The 20,719-nt window shown below is 43.1% G+C and overlaps 1 protein-coding gene and 1 pseudogene across 3 annotated transcripts in view; both read right to left on the bottom strand.

Annotated features, from left to right (window-relative positions):
• The window catches only part of TMEM150C (transmembrane protein 150C), an 87,716-nt gene extending 84,438 nt beyond the window's left edge, over window positions 1-3,278 (bottom strand). The window contains exon 1 of one of the 2 annotated variants that reach the window (XM_001082839.5): window positions 3,084-3,278. In XM_001082839.5, the coding sequence (XP_001082839.2) occupies window positions 3,084-3,163 (80 nt within the window). In that variant the 5' untranslated portion in view covers window positions 3,164-3,278. Of the gene's footprint in view, window positions 1-2,809 lie in introns of both variants that reach the window. The other variant, XM_015138418.3, reaches the window with a different exon arrangement.
• Window positions 3,279-19,729: 16,451 nt separating this feature from the next.
• Window positions 19,730-20,719, bottom strand: part of LOC114678301 (tyrosine-protein phosphatase non-receptor type 11 pseudogene) — a 2,512-nt pseudogene continuing 1,522 nt past the window's right edge. Inside the window, exon 1 of the transcript XR_003729638.2 lies at window positions 19,730-20,719. This exon is cut by the window's right edge and continues 1,522 nt beyond it. The product of XR_003729638.2 is annotated as a tyrosine-protein phosphatase non-receptor type 11 pseudogene (transcript).

The following is a 20,719-nucleotide window of genomic DNA, read 5'->3' as shown; positions in this document are numbered from 1 at the left end:
CAAAACATTGCTCCTAACTCCACCACCTATCCCAAAACCTGTAAGAACTAATGACAATCCCACCACCCTTTGCTGACTCCTTTTTCGGACTCAGCCCGTCTGCACCCAGGTGAAATAAACAGCCTTGTTGCTCACACAAAGCCTGTTAGTGGACTCTCTTCACAGGGACGTGTGTGACAGGGGCTGGGCACGGTGGCTCATGGCTGTATTCCCAGCACTTTGGGGGGCCAGGGTGGGTGGTTCCATTGAGGTCAGGAATTCAAGACCAGCCTGACCAACATGGTGAAACTCCATCTCTACTAAAAATACAAAAAAAAAAAAAGAAAAACAAACAAACAAAAAAAGTCAGGCATGGTGGCGGACGCCTGTAATCCCAGCTACTTGGGAGACTGAGGCAGGAGAATCGCTTGAACCCGGGAGGCAGAAGTTGCAGTGAGCTGAGATTGTGCCACCGCACTCCAGCCTGGGTGAGAGAGTGAGACTCTGTCTCAAAAACAAACAAAAAAGTAGGGACACACTTATTACACACCTGTGTCTAGTCCTACTCTTTTCATGAACTTAGATCCAGATTCAATAACACTTGGACTTTGTACAATGTTTTGGGAACTTCAGCATACGTATCATTTGACCCTAACCAGAACCTAATCACACTGTATTGCTGATTCTGAGCGCTACCGATTCTTCTGTGAAAGCGGATGACTGAGAAGTAATACATTATCTTGTCAGTGTTTGTTTTGCTTAATTGGTTACTGAACTGATCCCAAATGGCCAGATTACAGTGAAACCAAATGGCTGAGATAGCAGGGGCCAGCTAGTTTTTCCTCTCTCATGACTCCAGGCTCCTTGCTAATCTGACCCACTGTACTAAAGAGGTGTGGGTCACAAGGGAGACAACGCAGGAAGATAGACAAGAGTGTAAAGCAAAGGGCCTTCCCTCTTGACAACTGCAAAGCAGGTAAGGTGAGCACAAAAACCCCTGCAAGGTCATTGTGAACATGATTGTGGTAGATCTACAACAAAGGCTAAATATAACGCATTATTGTGTTCACGCAAAAAAAAAAAAAATTACTCCATAGAGCAAATTATCCCCCCACAAAGCAACAGGGAAAAGGCATTTGTGAGAAATGCATGAATTAAGCAATTGCTCTGAAGACTTAAATGCCGATTTAAATAATCCAAACAGATTGCATTCAGCTAATGGCAGATTATAATAAACATGCATTAAAGTGTTTTTCAAATACGTTAATATATTTGCGAATGTCATAACATCTATCAACTAGTCATTATTGTTAGCAAAACTTCTTTACCCTTTTATTTACCATGTCCAGTTTGTAAGCTTCCAACTTGGGGGACTTGCAACATTTATTAAATAATGTATAAAGAACGCACCATTAAAATTCCTATGCTTATGCCTTTAAGACTAAACTCACATTTCTAGCTCATTAATAGATGACAACTATAGTTAATCCTGGAAATATGGAGTCTCTAGAACACATACAAGAAAAAGTTTGGGATTTGATACATGAGAGCTGAGACTAAAATTCTTTGATAGGTCACATATATGAGCCTAACAATTCTTCCTTGATAGAAAACTTTAAGCAGGCCAGTTTAATGACTGCTACGATGGAGTTTATACATCCACACTCAACTATCCTTTCAATGAACTGCTGCCCAGAATGGAGTTAAAGCCCTGCACTATTAAAATGTCTTTGGTTCAAGCAGAGAAAGAAGCGGAAACTGATCTTGCCATTTAGGCTTTGTTATTGTTTTAGATCCAATAACTGTTTGGTTTTATTTTTCAACATGGCATTAGTATATCTGGTTCCCCAATAGGACCTCGCATGTAGGACATCGGAATGGGTTCACTCGGGAAGATGCACTTCCATTCTACCTGAGCTATGTTCCCACATGCAGTCACAATCCTGGCCCGACCGTGAAAGGCGGTGTGGCCGGATTAAATCTGACCAAAAGGATCAGTGAAATGTTTGGGACATCATAAAGTGCTGCAGGGGTAGGGGTGGAGGAAAGGAATGAGTAGAGAGAAAAGGAGTATGAATTTAAAATGGGAAAACCCTCTCATTCTCCATTTGATTCATTTAAGGAGGGGAAAACCACTCAAGGACTCTCTCCAGAACCCAAAGCTAATCACTTTTTATTGCAGCGGATTACCAAAGAGCCTAGGTAACCCACCTACCACGGCCTCCCGCCGAAAAATCAAAACTCCCATTTCTTCCCAAGTGTGCACCCAGGAAAGGAAAGAAGACTGTGCATTTAGAGTGGAGGGCGGTACACAGGGCAAAGCAAGTTAGTGCCTCCTTCCCGGATCCCCTGCTTTCCGAGCCAGCCTGACCTGGCTAACGGCAAAGTGCAGGGACCGGGAGGTCAAACTTGGGGTCGCTTCTCACCCGAGTCCACCCAATAACGAGATGATGGGGTGGGGACACCTGTCAAAGGACGGGGCCGGGGACGCAGCTGGCGAGCGGGCGAGCGGGCTGGCGGCACTGCGGCTGCTGGGACCGAGGCGCGCCGGCTCGGGCGTTCGCAGCGCGCGGGGCAGAGCCGACACAGACTCCGGGACTCGCCGGGAAGCGTGCGCCCGCGGAGGGCTCGAGCGCGAGGCCCCGCGCCCAGGACGCTATGGGAGGGGGCCGCAGCCGAGCAGGGCCCCGCAGCCGGGCGGACCCAGCCGCCCCAGCCGCGCTGCAGCCCCCGCCGTCCCCGGTCTCCGCCTGCGGGCTGCGCGCGGGGCCGGGCCGGACGCCCCCGGCTGCGCGACGGGCCCGGGCAGGGGAGGGGGCGCCGCGCCTACCTGCTCTGGTGCGGCGGGGCCGCTATCGCCTCGAGGGGCTGTGACCTGCGGCGGTGGCGGTGGCGGTGGCGGTGGCGGCGGCGGCAGCAGTCGCGGCGGGGAGGGCGCTTCCTTCAGGAAGGGGTGGGATCTGCTCGCCCGCCCGCCCGGCCCCCTCCTGCCGCGCCGGGGCCCGCCCCCGACTTATTCTGGGGTCCCCGCTGCTAGGCCTTCGGGGAGAGTTGATTCCCTGGGTCTCAGGCTTATGCCACCCCCCGGGGCCCCTAATAGTCACCCGGGGCAGGAGCCGGGTGTGGACAGGCGAGCCGCTTCCTTCCGAAGCCTTTGTGGACGCGTTTGCCTGGCACTCCTCATCCAACAAAAGGAAGGACGGAATCTGGGATCCTCCGCCTGGTGGTTATTTATTCCTGACCTGTTGTAACCTTCTGCCTGGCTGCCTTTCGTCCGCACACCTAGGGTTTTTGCACAAAGCAGCTAAAATTCGTTTTCATGCCCATTGGCTGAATGTAGTTCTCCTCCACTCAGCGCTGTCCCGCGTTTTTTTGTTTGTTTGTTTGTTTTGTTTTTGTTTTACCATCCTGTTGAACAAACACAGAGCCAACTTCTGACCCTGGCAATGAACAGCAGACACCAAGGCCGCCCTCCCAGCGCCAGCTTGCAGCTTTCCTCCCCGGGTCTCGTCTGAGTCCGTCATAAACTATGTTCATCAGCGTTTTGACAGCTTCCCCCACCCCAGACCCCCAACCTACCATGGGACCCCATGGCACCATGTCAGTGACCTCTTGCAGCAGCATGGATCAATGCCACTTTTATCTCAGGCTCATCATGAGCCTAGGTTCCAAACACAGGCCCCTCCCACAGGGGGCTCTCCTTTATCAACCCGCCTTTGTCAGTCTGCCCTCCATTCTTCTGGGGGCTTCCGTACCACACTTGTGTCCTTTAAACTGCTGTCTCTCCAAGTAGGCATTCCCTTTTTTCTTTTTCCTTTTTTTTTTTTTTTTTTTTTTGACGGAGTCTTGCTCTGTCGCCCAGGCTGGAGTAGAGGCGCAATGTCGGCTCACTGTAACCTCTGCCTCTCGGGTTCAAGCGATTCTGTCGCCTCAGCCTCCTGAGTAGTTGGGATTACAGACGACCGCCACCATGCCCAATTAATTTTTGTATTTTCAGTAGAGGCGGGGTTTCGCCACGTTGGCCAGGCTGGTCTCAAAACTCCTGGCCTCAAGTGCTCCGCCCGCCTCAGCCTTCCAAAGTGCTGGGATTACAGGAGTGAGCCACCGCGCCAGGCCCAACCAGGTGTTTCTAAGAATCTTCTCCAATTCGGCATGTTCAAATTCTGCAGTTAATGTTCGGTTCCAGAACTCTCCCTTTCCCACAATTCTTGTGATTATCGTCTACTATGTGTATATTGATTTTTTTTGTTGTTGTTTTTTCTGTATATTGATTTCTTGTTTTCTCCTGGCTACTAGACTGTAAGCTTCCTGAGACCAGGGATCTTGCCTTCTCTTGTTTTCCTTATTTTAATGAGTGAGACAGTTATCCATTCAATTAAAACAGCAAAAGCAAAAACTTCAAGAGAGTCTAGACTCTCTTGAAAGTATATGCTCAATTTTGTGGGAACAGTTTGTGTGAACAGCACAAACATCCATCTATTTGAGTTGGAGGGTGGGGGGTGGTTTTTCCTGATATAAATGAATTTATTATTTTTTGGGGATTAGCTTATGAGTATTTTTCTGAGGAGAGTAACTACACATGAATCAGACCCTCAAAGTGGTCTGACTCCCCCAAAGTTAAGAATTGCTTGAGGCCCATCCATGAACCCCACCTCTGATAATACGTCTACTCCCTGTCCCCATGCCATTCATTTCTCTCTGCAATGATGGAAAGAGTCCTCTAGCTAGACCTTCCAATTCATTCTTTTGGAACTAGATCCAGCCAAATATTATTAGCTGTCCCTCAAACACAGAAGCGGTATTCTGTTTTTACATCAGAATCACCAGTGGAGGCTTTAGAAAAAATAGAGATGCCTGGGTTCACCTCAGACCCAGAGTCAAAACCTGATTGGAGGTGATGGTGGGGGAAACCAGAACATAGGTATTCTGACAAAGAACTGTAGGTGATTCTGACATGGCCATGCCATGTCACTGCCTTTCTTGGGAATAGGGCTCCCAATTTGTAAAATGCCCTTACTTTCCCCTCCCCCATTTTTTTGTGGAAGGATTGAGAGCCTTTGCACCAGGTTTAATTTATTTCAACATTTTCATTTTCATTTAGAGCCAGGCCTGTGTTTCCTAAAAAAAAAACCAACTTGAGTTTGTGAGGATCGCAGGCTCAGTGCCATGCCTCAGCACCACTAAATCACCGCCGCCTTCATCTCCAAATAAACCCAAAAAGTCAGGAATGAATTACATTCCTGACAGTGATATTTCCAGCTGAAATTGTATGTTAAAATGCTGGCCATGAAGGAGAGTTGGTTGCTATAAGCAGATTCTGTGAATGTCATGAGAGTTCGAGTGAAGCTTCGAGAGTACAAGCAAAACACGGGTTTCTCTGTGCCTTTTTCTTGGTATTCCATCTGTTAAAATTTGTTGTCCACCATGTACTCAATATGACCTTGGATATTTTAAATCACATATGGGTGTAAGACTGAAATACTTTTCCAGAACTGGTTGTCTCTTTTTTCTTTTGAGTATTTTTTTGGGGGGATGAATTTTAAATGAATCTCTGAAGGCTTCCAGCCAGCACTTGCTTCTACCTCACAAAGACCAGTAAAGGCCCCAAGGCAGCTTGGTCCTGAGTATTTGGGGAGTGAGAGTTAGGAATTGTTGTGTTGATGAGGTAAGCACATATTTGTGAGGATCTTCCTACATCCTCTTCTTACTCCTTTTTATAGGAAGCTAGCTCTCGGAGGATGTGCTGTTCCTTGGCATCACTTGGGAGGTTGTCACATTGATCCATTGTAAAATGTGACATTGAATAAAGGTTCTGTCCACTTCCGCCTCCAATTCAAAGACCGTCTCTGGAATAGCTATTGGTGGTGAAGGATTTAGGTTCTCTGTCTAACACCTGCAGCACTCCCCCTGTTCCCAAGAACCCCTACACCACTGAGCTTGGTTCTGCCTTCTCATATGTGAACTCTCTTCCTCTGATCTCAGAACTCTCGTGTGTGTCCTACCGATGGTAAGGAGTTTGATCACAACTGGCTGTCTTTTTAAAAAATACATACAAATGTTCATTTTGTACCTTTAAATAATCTGTTGATATGTTCCAAAATGATTCTGGCTGTGAGGAAAGAGCCAAGCACAGAGTTAGAGACTGGGGCATTAAAGAAATAGAGTGTAAGCCCCAGAAAGAGTTGCCAGCCACAAACTTTGTAAAATTTTGTGTCAAATGGAGATTCACACTCAGAGACATCAACATTCTACAGAACCACAATGAGGCATCCTGATTTCGACACCGTGTTGTTCTACAGGGTTGATGTCCTAACTGTGGTGAACAACACAAACATCCATCTATCTGAGTTGGGAGGAGGGGAGTAGTTTTTCCTGATATAAATGAATTTATCATCTAACTGAAACCACTACACAACATTTAGAATTACAAAGAAATTTTATATTCTTGCTCATTTTCTTTCTCTTGGGCAGTCAATTTGTTTTTGTTGTTTTATGATTCAAATCACTTCCCTAATTCATTTGAAAAAACAGAATTGAGAAGCACAGCTCATAAATAACGCTCTCAGGGATTCTGTAAATCCCTGCTGCTGGTCCAATTGCAATGACTCTCGTTATAATAAAAATCTCTGTATAACAAAGTTATTGTCAAACCTTATCCAACAACTGGTAATCCAAGTAGTCTCTGATAAACAATAAAGTCAGCAGGGCGCGGTGGCTCACGCCTGTAATCCCAGCACTTTGGGAGGCTGAGGCAGGCGGATCACGAGGTCAGAAGATCGAGACCATCCTAGCCAACATGGTGAAACCCTGTCTCCACTAAAAATACAAAAAATTAGCTGGGTGTGATGGTGCATGCCTGTAATCCCAGCTACTCAGGAGGCTGAGGCAGGAGAATCGCTTGAACCAGGGAGTGGGAGGTTGCAGTGGGCCGAGATCACACCACTGTACTCCAACCTGGGGACAGAGTGAGACTCCATCATTGGAATGGCATTTTATTGTTATCAAAACTGTCTATTACACAAAACCTTGTAAGAGCAATTGGAATGATCGTGAGAATACATCTGGTCACAGGATGTTAAATGGAAGCCTTTATTTTAGTCCCATTTTGAGAGAGGGCTCAGATAATAGTTGTCAACCACACTCACATTCCAAACAAAGTTCTGGACTACTATGTAGGATTTCCAAAGGAGTGTTCCTGAATTTCTCGTTTACCCTGTCATAGGCATTCTAAGAGGTCCTTTCTCTGCACTTACCACAGGGAGGGGAACGGGGTTTTTCTCTCACCTTAAGTCTGGTGAGAAAGACTTCAGGAAGACCTCTTGGAGAGCTCCGTGGATGTCCCCTGCAGTTTGGGGAGTACCACGGACTGGTGCCTGGCTCATGCCTGAGAAACCTAAAGGACCAGAGTTAGCAAAAGTGGCCTGAATATCAGGTAGAGACTGTGGTCAGGGAAGTAATTTACTCTCACAGAAGACAAGTCTAAGAGAGTGACACAGGGCAGGATTGGCCTTGATTGTACCCAAGAGGATTGCTTGGAAAGGCAGGGGTCTCTGCAGCAAGAGGCCAGAGGTTTGCCTCCAAATGTTCAGGGTCCAGGGTAAAACTCTAAAGCAACGAAGCAAAGGCAAAATGAACCTGCTCATGCCAAGGGGATGAATGGGTGGTAAGAAGCTCCCCAGCAGGGTGGCTGTGGTAAGTGATGTCCAACAAACCCACCACAGGGCTCATAAGAGAAACCGTCAGCTGGAAACATCTGCCATGGCCAGAGGTAGCCATGGTAGCCAGAGCCATCCAACACCTTTCCGACTCCTCAGCTCTTTCTTCCCCTCTTCCATCCTGGAGGAACCGGGTAGCCAGTGAGAGTAGAAAGAGGTGGAAGCACTAGGCTGGAAGGAGAACACAGGAAGCCTACCATTACTCACCTTTTCCCACTGAAGTGTGGAATTTTTAAGATTATTTTACTGTACCACACATTTTTAAAAACACTTCTAGGTTCAGGGGTACACATGCAGGTTTGTTATATAGGTAAACGGTGTGTCACAGGGGTTTGATGTACAGATTATTTTGTCACCCAGGTAAAAGCATAGTATTCAATAGGGAGTTTTTCAATCCTGTCCCTCCTCGCACCTGCCACACTCAAGTAGGCTCCATGTCTGTTGTTCACTTCTTTCTGTCTATGTGTATTCAATGTTTAGCTTACACTTCTAAGTGAGAATATGCGGTGTCTGGTTTTCTGTTCTTGCGTTAATTTGTTTAGGATTATGGCCTCCAGCTCCACCTATGTTGCTGCAAAGGACATGATCTTATTCTTTTTTATGGCTGCATAATATTCCATGGTGTATATGTACCGTATTTTCTTTATCCAGTCTATTTTTTTTCTTTTTCTTTTCTTTTTTTTTTTTTTTTTTTGAGACAGTTTCACTCTGTCGCCCAGGCTGGAGTGCAGTGGCACAATCTTGGCTCACCACTACCTCCGCCTCCTGGGTTCAAGCACTGCCTCAGCCTGTTGTGTTGCTGGGATTACAGGCGTGCACCACCATGCCCAGCTAATTTTTTGTGCTGTTAGTAGAGACAGGGTTTCGCCATGTTGGCCAGGCTGGTCTCAAACTCCTGAGCTCAAGTGATCCGCTTGCCTCGGCCTCCCAAAATGCTGGGATTATAGGCTTGAGCCGCCATGCCCATCCCAGTCTACTGTTGATGGGCATTTAGGTTGATTCCCTGACTTTGCTATTGTGAATAGTGCTGCAATGAACATACAGGTCCATGTGTTTTTATGGTAGAATGATTTATATTCCTTTGGGTACATACCTAAAAATGAATTTCTGGCTAAAATTGTACTATGCATATATATTTGTGCGTGTGTGAGAGATAGAGAGACACTTGCTTTATTGAAATATTCTCCTTATTACAGTAGTTTGGAATCGAACCTATAATATCTCCAAGGTATGCCTGTATCTTATCTCTTCTAACAACCTTTTTTTTCCCTTGTTTTGAGACGGAGTCTCACTCTATCACCCAGGCTGGAGTGCAGTGGCACAATCTCTGTTGACCACAACCTCTGCCTCCCGGTTCAAGTGATCCTCCCACCTCAGCCTCCCAAATCGCTGGGATCACAGGTGTGTGCCATCATGCCCAGTTAATTTTTAACATTTTTGGTAGAGATGAGGTTTCACCATGTTGGCCAGGCTGGTCTCAAACTCCTGACTTCAAGTGATCCGCACACTTTGACCTCCCAAAGTGTTGGGATTACAGGCATGAGCCACCACGCTCGACCTGTACTATGCATATTAATTACTGAAATGAGAGTATATTTTTGGCTAAAAGTAATCAGAGGTCTTTTAATTATTTGGGAGTAGCCTAAAATGTCACAGGGCCTGTGTATTCAGTCATCTGAAGGACAGGAAAACAGGCCCCATAGAGCAGATGTAATGGAAGAGAATACAGCTGCATTCTGACTGTACCCATGAGCCCAGCTGGGTCAGCATATCAGCTATTCATTCAAATACAATGCACTCCATATTATATCTTAAAACCTCTGAGGATGTCTTATTCTGGCATCTTACCTGAATTATTAGCATGTCATATGTGTCAAGAAATTCCCTTTGTATGTATATAAATTATAGTTTAAGCTTTCCAACAACTAAGTTAGAAATAAGGATACTGGATTAAAAGAGTCAGGAATCGAAATGTTACTTAACCTTCTATTAAATAACCATCTGCTGTAGTTTCCTCATCTCTAAAGGGCCTGGACAAGATGATTGTCAAGGCCTCTTTCCGTAAGAAAATTCTATTTGGAAAGGCTACAGCACACCACAGATCAAGGACAAAGTTTTCAGACTGTTCCACAGGTGAGCAGCCGTCAGACCAGCATATCTGGCGTGAGATCGCTGCAGTGGTTTGGAATGATAAGGAAGAAGTATTTCCAAAATGAGGTACTGACAAGCACAGTGATGCCTTCCTTTGGAGGTGACATGTTACCTTGGTGGCAGTTTCCATATTATGCACTTGGCAATTGTGATCTGGGAATTCCGGAGCATTTTCCTTTATTCTCTGAATTCCTGTATCACTCCTGCCATCCTCCTTCGGTGAGAAACAGAGTTCCAAAGCCATCTGCGACTGGTGTTCAGAGGGAGAGCTGCAAATGAAAACCAGATCCTGTGTTCTGAAATTTTCCCTATCTTACTCCATTTTCCCTATTTTAGCTAGGAGATTCTTGTCTGCTACAAGAGAATAAGCCAAAAGAGCAAGCAATTTTGATTTTAATCAGTCCCCTCTTTGGACTTTTTGCCAACATGCATTAAGCTTATGGAAGTCATCCATTCTCTATTGATTTAAAAAAACCTCCTAAATTAGAGAGCTGATTACTAATTATTTTGCAGTATGATATCCTTTTTTGAGGACTTTTAGTAATTCTTATTCAGTTTTTTAAAGTTCTAAGCAAGTGCTCTTGCTTCAGCCTGATTGTTTTATTGTCCCACTCTGCTGTCTGCCGCTCAACTGCCCAGTCTTTACCCTGAGACCTTGCTATGATCCGGCAACTAAAGAGTTAACAGCAAATGGAGAAGGAGGCCTCCTGGATCTGCTGAGGTGGGCAGCCAGTGTCTGACAGGCTGGTGTCTTTTCTGCACTGGTTGTTACATATTTTAAATATCATCCCTGATTGGGGGCTCTTGGAAAATATTCTCAACTTCTCTCCACCAAAAAGTGTCTTTTTTTCATCTCTTTTTCTCTCTCCACCCTCTTAGAAGAATAAAGAAGAAGCGTTTATTCCCAAGCCAAACTCTATCAGCTGTTATTCTTCATTCTGTCCTCTCCTAATACTCTCTCTTTTGGTACCTGATCCCTCCCTCTCAAGTGGTCATTCCACTTAGCCTACAAACATATGGGTATTTCCTCCATCCTAAAAACACCTTCCGTAGATTCTGCCTTTTTAATCAAGCTCCAATTTCATCACTTCCATTCCCTTCGATGAGAACATTCTCAAAAGTATAGTTTTCACTTGCTACCTCCCCTTTACTTTCAGTCCTTGCTTTACTTTCAGCCCCCACTAGTCTTTCAATTCCACACCTCCTCTGTCAAAAATGCTCCTTGTAGCTTTACAGTGAATGACCCTTTGGTCACAAGTTCAGCTAACTGCTGCAGACTCCTTGTTGTCCTCCTCGAAACTCACCCATCCTTTTGTTCCTGGGATGTCATTGCAATCTCCTGGATATCCTTCTTCCTCTCTGCTTCTCACATATTCCTTCACAAGAAGCTCCTCTTGTGCAGACGTGGTCCTCAGCATCCTACGTGTGGTCCTGTCTCTTCTACCACTGGTCTCTCCCTCCGTCTAATGATATCTCTTTGCAAACCACTCATCCATCCTGTGTCTTTATGTGATCAGCCAGCCAGTACCTCCAATTCAAAACCACACTCTAGGAAGCCTCCTTATTCATAGACCAGCCTGAAATCTGGGAGTTAGCAACAACTCCTTTTCTCTTCAAACCACCTCATCTTCACTCAGGAATTAAGTCCTATTTCTTAATCGTACTTTTACAGCATCCTGGGAGTCTGTCTGCTTTTTATTTCTACTCTTTTAGGGCAAGTCCTGGTCACCTTTAGTGTGCTTAATTGCCCTACTTCCTTCCCTCAGCCTCCACTCTCTCCCTTGCTCCAATCTCCCTTTCTTTCTGTCCCCACTCTCTTTTTCAATGATTTGATTTTCTTTCTTTATTTCACTTTTAAAAAATACATATCCTACATGCCCAATTAAAAAGTGAAACTGAGAAGCTAAGCAGTGACGGAACAGCAACCTGGACCTCTTTGGAGATGAGAATGATGACGCCGTCAGTATAGAAAGTGTTAACAAACACTGAATGCCCTGATCCACCTACAAACACACCAAAGGCAACTGAAAGGAAAAGCTGGGGAAAGGGAAAATGGAAGTCAAAGAAATGCAAATATTCTTTCAAATGTATAAACAATCTCGAGGAACATCATAACCAACCATTGTTTGGAGTTCAGTTTAACTGGCACGGTAAAAAAGGAGATCCATTAGTGTTTGCAACTGTAGGAAGCAACAGAGTTACCTTGTATGAATGTCACTCACAGGGAGAAATCCGGTTGTTACAATCTTACATGAATGCTGGTGGATCCTTTCTTGGGTTTTAAATATCTTTGGTCAAAGGCATTTATTTTCTTTTTTCTTTTTTTTTTTTTTGAGACGGAGTCTTGCTCTGTCGCCCAGGCTGGAGTGCAGTGGCCAGATCTCAGCTCACTGCAAGCTCTGCAAGCTCCGCCTCCCGGGTTCACGCCATTCTCCTGCCTCAGCCTCCTGAGTAGCTGGGACTACAGGCGCCCGCCACCTCACCCGGCTAGTTTTTTGTATTTTTTAGTAGAGACAGGGTTTCACCGTGTTAGCCAGGATGGTCTCGATCTCCTGACCTTGTGATCCACCCATCTTGGCCTCCCAAAGTGCTGGGATTACAGGCTTGAGCCACCGCGCCCGGCCAAAGGCATTTATTTTCAACAAGTATACCAAAACTTTTATAAATTAATCAACTTCCTAAAGTTTTTTTCTAAAAAAATAGTGAAAAGGCCAGGTGCGGTGGCTTACACCTGTAATCTCAGCACTTTGGAAGGCCGAGGCAGGTGGCTCACTTGAGGTCAGGAGTTCGAGACCAGCCTGACCAATATGGTGAAACCCCTTCTTTACCAAAAACTACAAAAATAAGCTGGGCGTGGTGGCACGTGCCTGTAATCCCAGCTACCCAGGAGGCTGAGGCATGAGATTCACTTGAACCCAGGAAGCGGAGTTTGCAGCAAGCCAAGATGACTCGGGTGACAGAGTAAGACTCTGTCTCAAAAAAAAAAAGTGAAAAAAATCCAAATATGTCTAATAAAAAGTTAATAATCTCCCCTTGCTGCCACCCCCTTCCTTCCTACTTCCAGTGTGAACAAACAGTCTGGTATGCATCCTTTGAAAATTTGTTCATGTACATATATATATTCACATTTTAAAACAAAAAGTGGGATTACGGTATGTATATTACTATAGAACTCTCTTTTCTGACTTAAAAGTATACCATGGACATCCCTCCAAGTCAATACATAGAAATTTAACTCATTTATTTTTTAAAAATCACAGCTTTATTAAGATATAATTCATATACCATACAATATACCATTTAATGGTATATTCAATGATATTTAGTATATGTACACAACTGGGCAATTATGACCCCTATCAATTTTAGAACATTTTCATTGCCTCAAAAAGAAATTCTATACCTATTATCAGTCCTGTTATGCTATACCCATTATTTCCCGCTTCCCCCCAAAGTAGATTAAGGTTGCAAGGGACAACCACTAAACTAATTTTTGTATCCATGGATTTTCCCATTCTTAATATTTCATATAAATAGAATTGTATGATATATGATCTTTTGTTTCTGGATTCTTTAACTTATTCATGCACATTGTAGCATGCATCAGTACTTAATTGCTTTCTTGCCAAATAGTAGAGTCTATTGAAAGAATGTACCACGTTTTGTTTATCCATTCATCTGTTGGTAGACACGTGAGTTGTTTCCGTCATTTGACTATTAGAAATAATGCTGCTGTGAACATTCATGTACATGTTTTCATGTGGATATACATTTTCATTTCTTTTGGTTATATATATAGTAGTGAAATTTTTGGGTCATTCAAGAACCCTATATTTAACCTTTTGAAGAATTGCCAAAGTCAGAGAATGTCTTAGTCCGTTTTGTGCTGCTCTAACAGAATAGCACAGACTGGGTATTCTGTGAATAGAAATTTATTGGCTCACTGTCCTGGAGGCTCCATTTTAAATGAACATCAGCAGTGTATGAGAATTTCTATTTCTCCATATAGTTGCCAACAATTGTGATTGTCCATTAAGTCTTTTTTAAATTATAGCCATACTAATGAGTGAAGTGGTATCTCATTGTGGTTTTGATTTGCATTTTCCTGAGGGCTATGATACTGAACACCTTTTCATGTGCTTACTGGCCATTCATATATCTTCTTTGAAGAAAAGTTTACTCAGATTTTTTGCCCATTTTTAATTGAGTTATCTTTTGACTATTGAGTTCTGATGGTTCTTCATACAAGTCTCTTATTAAATACATGACAACCTGGCCAGGCGAGGTGGCTCACGCCTGTAATCCCAGCACTTTAGGAGGCCGAGGTAGGCAGATCACGAGGTCAGGAGATCGAGACCATCCTGGCTCACACGGTGAAACCCCGTCTCTACTAAAAATACAAAAAAATTAGCTGGGCATGGTGGCGGGCGCCTGTAGTCCCAGCTACTCAGGAGGCTGAGGCAGGAGAATCACTTGAACCCGGGAGGCGGAGGTTGCAGTGAGCTGAGATTGGGTCACTGCACTCCAGCCTGGGTGACAGAGTGAGACGCTGACTCAAAATAAATAAATAAATAAGTATGTATGTATGTATGTATGACAGCCTATTATTCTGGTTGTCTTTTCACTTTTGTAATGATATCCTTTAAAGTACAGAAGTTTTTTATTTTGATGAAGTCCAAATTAGCTACATTTTTTCTTTTTTTTTTTTTTTTTTTGAGACCGAGTCTCACGCTGTTGCCCAGGCTGGAGTGCAGTGGCGCGATCTCGGCTCACTGCAAGCTCCGCCTCCCGGGTTCCCGCCATTCTCCGGCCTCAGCCTCCTGAGTAGCTGGGACTACAGGCGCCCGCCACCGCGCCCGGCTAATTTTTTGTATTTTTAGTAGAGACGGGGTTTCACTGTGGTCTCGATCTCCTGACCTTGTGATCCGCCCGCCTCGGCCTCCCAAAGTGCTGGGATTACAGGCTTGAGCCACCGCGCCCGGCCTGCTACATTTTTTCTTTTGTTGCTAATGTCTTTGGTGTCATATCTAAGAAGACTTTGCCTAACCTAAGGCCGCCAGATTTACTCCTATACTTTCTTCCAAGAGTTTTATAGTTTTAACTCTTACGTTTAGGCCTTTGATCCATTTTGAGTTATTTTTTGTGTAAGACATGAGGAAAGGGTCCAACTTTATTCTTTTGCATGAAGTTATCCAGTTGGCTCAGCACCATTTGTTGAAAAGATTTTCCTTTCCCCATTGGACTGTCTTGGCACCCTTGTTGACAATCAATTGACCATAAATGTGAGGGTTTGTGTCTGGACTCTCAATTCTATTCTGTGATTTATCTGTTTACCTTATGCCAGCACCACACTGCCTTGATAAATGTGGTAAGTTTTAAAATTAGGAGGTCTGTGTCCTCCACTATGGTTTGAATGTGTCCCTGAAAGAGCATGTATTAGAAACTTAATCCCCAACCCAGCATTGTTGGGAGGTAGGGCCTAATGGTAGGTGATTAGGCTAAGAGGGCTCTGCCCCTCTTGCTCTCCTGCTCACATGCACTCTTTCTCTCTTGCTCGCTTTTGCACTCTTTTTCTGTCCCATCTTTTTGCCCCTCTTGCCCTCTCTTTGCCCTTCTGCCATGGGATGATGCAGCAAGAAGGCCCTTGTCAGATGCTGGCTCCTTGATCTTGGGCTTCCTAGCCTCCAGAACAGTGAACCAATAAATTTCTGTTCACAGAATACCCAGCATGTGCTACCCTGTTATAGCAGCACAAAACAGACTAAGACATTCTCTGACTTTATTCTCTTTCAAAATTATTTTGATTATTCTGTGTCCCTCCCATTTACATATGAATTATTAAATCAACTTGTCAGTTTTGGCAAAGGAGCTAGCTGTTGTTTTGCTAGGGATTGTATTGAATATTGCCATCTTAACAATATTTGTCTTCCAATTCATGAACATGAAATTTTTTTCCGTTTATCTAAGTCTTCTTTAATTTCTTTCAACAATGTTTTGAAGTTTTCAGATATAAGTTTTGCACTTGTTTTGTTAAATTTATTCCTAAGTATTTTATTATTTTTGATGCTATTATAAATACATCGTTTTTTATAATTTTGTTTTCAGATTGTTTGTTGCTAGTGTATAGAAACACAATTGAATTTTTTTTTTCTTTGAGACAGAGTCTTATTCACTCTGTCGCCCAAGGTAGAGCGCAGTGGCACAATCTCGGCTCACTGCAACCTCCACCTCTCAGGTTCAAGAGATTCTCCTGCCTCAGTAGTTGGGACTACAGGTGTGTACCACCACGCCTGGCTAATTTTTGTATTTTTAGTAGAGACAGGGTTCTGCCATGTTGGCCAGGCTGGTCTCGAACTCCTGACCTCAAGTGATCCGCCCACCTCAGCCTCCCAAAGTGCTGGGATTGCAGGCGTGAGGCACTGTGCCTGGCCAGAAACACAATTGATTTTGTATGTTGATCTTGCAACCTGCAATTTTGCTAAACTTATTCGTTAGTTCTGGTATTGTGTGTGTGAGCGTGCATTCCCTAAGATTTCCTATATTCAGGATTATGTCATCTGCAAATAGAGATAGTTTTACACCTTCCTTTTTCAATTTGGATGCTGATACTTCTTTTTCTTGCCTAACTGCCCTGGCTAGAACCTCCAGCACAATGTTGAATAGAAGTGACAAGAATGGACATCTTTATTTTGTTCCTGATCTTGGGGGAAAGCATTCAGCCTTTCATCATTGAATATTATGTTAGCCGTGGGGATTTTTGTAGGTGGCCTTTATCAAGTTTCACAAATACTCTTCTAGTCTAGTTGTTGAGTGCTTTTGTCATGAAGCAGTGTTGGATTTTGTCAATTCTTTCTTCTGTGTTTATTGAGATGATCATACTTTTGTCCTTAATTCTATTAGCCTACTGATGCCTGGTGTTCCATTATTGGAACCCTAAGCATGTGGGAGTTATTTATATCCTACTGCTTAAGGTCATTGCCAAGGTCTGATTGCAAAAATTAAAAAAATTGCAACTTCAGGCATAAATGGGTTAATTTCATGTGTTACATGGATTGATTTTCAGACGTTAAATCAATTTTGCATTCCTGGAATAAATTCTGGTTGGTCATGATGTATAATCTTTTCAATATACTGCTGGACTTGGATTGCTAACATGTTGTTGAAGATTTTTTTATCTATATTCCTAAGAAATACCAGTCTGTAGTTTTCTTTTCTTCTGATGTTTCTGTCTGGTTTTGGTATCGGGGCCTCAAAAAATGAGCTGAGCAGTCATTTCTACCAGCTGAATAATATTCCATAATTTGGTTGTGTCACAATTTATTTAGCCATAGCCCTACTGGTAAATACCTGTTTCCGTTTTTTGCCACTATTAACAATGTAACGATGTATAGTATATACATATATATATACACACACACACACACACACTCTTACGTATGTGTGGTTTATTTATTATTTATTTATTTATTAATCAGGGATCCTTTTCCCATTAGCTTTTATTAATAAAAGAATCACAATTAGGTCATAAATAAACAGGCAAATTATTAATTACACGATTTGAGGCTTAGGATGAAAACCTGTCAAAATTAGTTTAATATACAGCATAGTTATACGACACACTAAAACCAACTGTTTAATAGTTTTTGCCTTGTGTGAACTGCCTGTAGTGAAAAAGGAACACATTTTTAGTGATGAATGATCCAATAAACTGTATTTTGGAACTTTTCAAGAGGAAGAAGGAAAAAAGATTTCAACAAAATTGAGAGTAAATACAGATCCTAACCAAGGCATCGTGACATCAGGGAGGCCATGTGCTTGCCAAATGTAAAACTTGATTCCCCCAACCACATACAGAAACCAAAAGCTGCACTGGCTTTGTAGTTATGTCTACAGTCTTAAGTTTCCCTTATGGATACTAGGTTACAACAAAACACTTCATAATTGCAAGCCTTTCCACATCCCCCTGAACTAAAAATAACTCAAGATGTCATTAGTTCTTAAAATCCCCAATAAAATAACCTCTAAAAATAATCTTGACCATTTTCTTAGCTGTTTCCCTGAAGCAACTGGGCTCTTTAAAGAATGCACACACACCAAGAAAGTCCTACCCATGTTTTCTCATCCCCATTTAGCCACATTTGAAAAGACCTTGATTTCAGTGGGAGAGATGACCATAAGTTTCAGAAAGGCCACACACTAGACATGAAGTGCCTTTTAGTTATTTTTTTAAAAAAGTTATTAACACTGTGAAATGTAGCTTTTTTTAAAAACCCCAATACCACGTGCCAGATAACTCTTTCACCCCAAAATATAAAATCCTTTGCTTATAATTTTAAAATTCTCAGTGAGTTGTGGAATATTGTGCGTATTTAATACCTACTAGCAACCTAGAAGTAGATGGCATCCATGTGTCTGTCACACCGACTTTCCAAATAACCTGATTCACCCATTAAGGACTGCTCTGGCCCTCGGTTCTCTGACTTCCTCAGAAACCACGTCTTTGGAACTATTCATTTCTACAACTTTTTTTAAAACCTGCAGCTTGAGCTTTCTCCATCATCCCAGTCACTCTGCCTGATTCTATCCCATTTAAAGTAACCTCATCTGAGAACCTGCAATCACCTTTTACCAAACACACGATAAGCCTTAGCAGCCTAGGGACTATGATAACTCTGGCCTTGGCCTGAGTTTACACAAGAACGTGATAGTTTGCTGACCTTGTGGAGGGAAATCTAAATGAAATCAATGTAACAAACAAAGCTAGCCAAGATCAGGTATTTCCATTCTGAGTATAAAAACAATTGATCTTAAGCAACAGGCAGAGATGTTAATGCAGGAGATATATTTGTACAATCAAACTCTTGTGTGCTGGTGAAAGACTTTACCCGCAAAGTCAAGTCAAGACAAAACCAAAGCAAAATGGAGAATGAGTCAATGTCACAATGCAATAAAAAGAACAGGATTCAAGCTTCTTGCTACAAATACTGAACTGGAATCTTTTTCTTTACAAATTTGACTAGAAGACAGCAGTCATGACACTTCCCTAATAAGGCAATACCTTCAGGTCAACCTGTGTTCTGAAGCAATTCAATGTTCAATGAATATTGGGGGTGGGGGTGGGGTCTAATATACATTTTTTCTGTGAGAATGGCAGCCAAACTACCTCAGGGTCTCAAGGGACTGAGAGACCTCAGAAAGGAAATACTATCAGGGTTGGATCTCGGCCTTCCTTGCAGCAGCCAAAGTCAGAAGAATCCAAAGAGACCCTAACTTCACGGCAAAGATTTTATTACTGTTACCATTACAAAAGTCAACCAATGATATTTTCATTGAAATATCCACACTGAATGATGTTTCAACACATGAGACAAAGAGGGATGTCTTTGGAGAAGGCTCTTAAGGTAGAACATTAGCAAATCTTACCGGTTGGCTAAAACAAAAATGAGTTCATTCAACCCAACTGGAGGCCTGTTAGGGCTGTTCCTTCTCACTGTGGCCTGACTAAAAGCCAGTGGCATTAAAAGAGTCACATTTCCCAAGTCTGGGGGTGCCCCAGTCAGGTGGTGCTGCTTTCAAAAGCCCTGTGTCCCTAAACATATCCATCCTCACAAGATCAGTTTCCCCAAATGCTGGTTCTAAAAATAGGCTCAGGGCTGGCAGAAATCATTCAGGAAGTTTCTTGAAGGCCCTCTCTTTATTTCTTAGTCTGACTTTCAACTTGTCCCAGCTACTGTAAACAGCTTCAGCTTCCCAAGGTCACTAGCAACTTCTACTTTTGCTAATATCCTTGGTTTTCCATGGCAGGGGTTGTGACCGTCTGTTAGACTAGTGGCCCCCCCATTAACTGCACCTCCACTTCACACCCTTTTCTTGAATCTGGGCTGGGCTTATAACTTGTTTAGTAAGTAGAGGTAATACTCCAGCTGTCTTCTGATTAGAAAAAATCATCATCATCATCATCATCATCATCATCATCATCATCATCAATAGAGGGCAGTAGAAAGGATGCTGCGACAATTCTGGACTTAAGCCTTCAGAAGGCCTGGCCACTTCTTTCAAGCTCTTGGGAACTCTGAGCCGCATGTGAGAGGTCTAGCTACCCTGCCAGCAAGGCCACTTAGAGAGATTACACAGAGAAGGACAGATGCAGGAGTGCAGGCAGAGAGAGAAGCCCAGCCACCCCAGTCTCTCCACCGACCTGCTGACCACATGAGTGGCCACCTGCCGGTTGGTAGAAGAACAGCCCAGCTGAGCCCAGCTCAGCCTGAAGAACAGTTGGGGGTGGGGCATTTTTTAAGCCAATAAAGTTTTGGGGTAAGCTTGTTGGCAACATTTGACAACCAAAAACACTGGTCATTCATAGATGCCTTTTTTCTAAGTACAAGACAATTACTCAAATGCAAAGAAAATATGGCAAACGTTTTCCCACCACAACCTTCTCAGTCAACAGCTAAACTATCGGCTGGGGAAAAAAAAAAGCTACACCTCTTAATTCATAAATATCTGTGATTCTTTTTCTATGACTATTTAATGCCAATGCAAAGGTAGAACAGTCAGCTTCTGACAATCTCAGGCACTGGCCTAATTCTCATTTGGCCAAAAAGAGAAGCCATCAAAATGAATTATCAACTACTGGATACATGATGGTAAATGAGATTGTTCTCACTTTTCTAGGATGTTGATACTTAATTTTCCCAAATCTTTTCTTCTTCTTATCATCCCCCACAATGAGGAAAAAAAATTAAACTGGTTAAGGTTATAAAAAGAAAAAAAAGCCTATAACTAGAATTTGAATCCCCATAATCTGCAAAATATAGTGCACAATTTAACTGCTTCCTCACTTTAAAATGAAATTCTATAAAATACAATGTTGT

The sequence above is a fragment of the Macaca mulatta genome, chromosome 5 (genome assembly GCF_049350105.2).
Source record: "Macaca mulatta isolate MMU2019108-1 chromosome 5, T2T-MMU8v2.0, whole genome shotgun sequence".
NCBI classification, from domain to species: domain Eukaryota; kingdom Metazoa; phylum Chordata; class Mammalia; order Primates; family Cercopithecidae; genus Macaca; species Macaca mulatta.
Note: the sequence above shows the minus strand (reverse complement) of the source record. Positions and strands in the feature narration are given on the sequence as shown.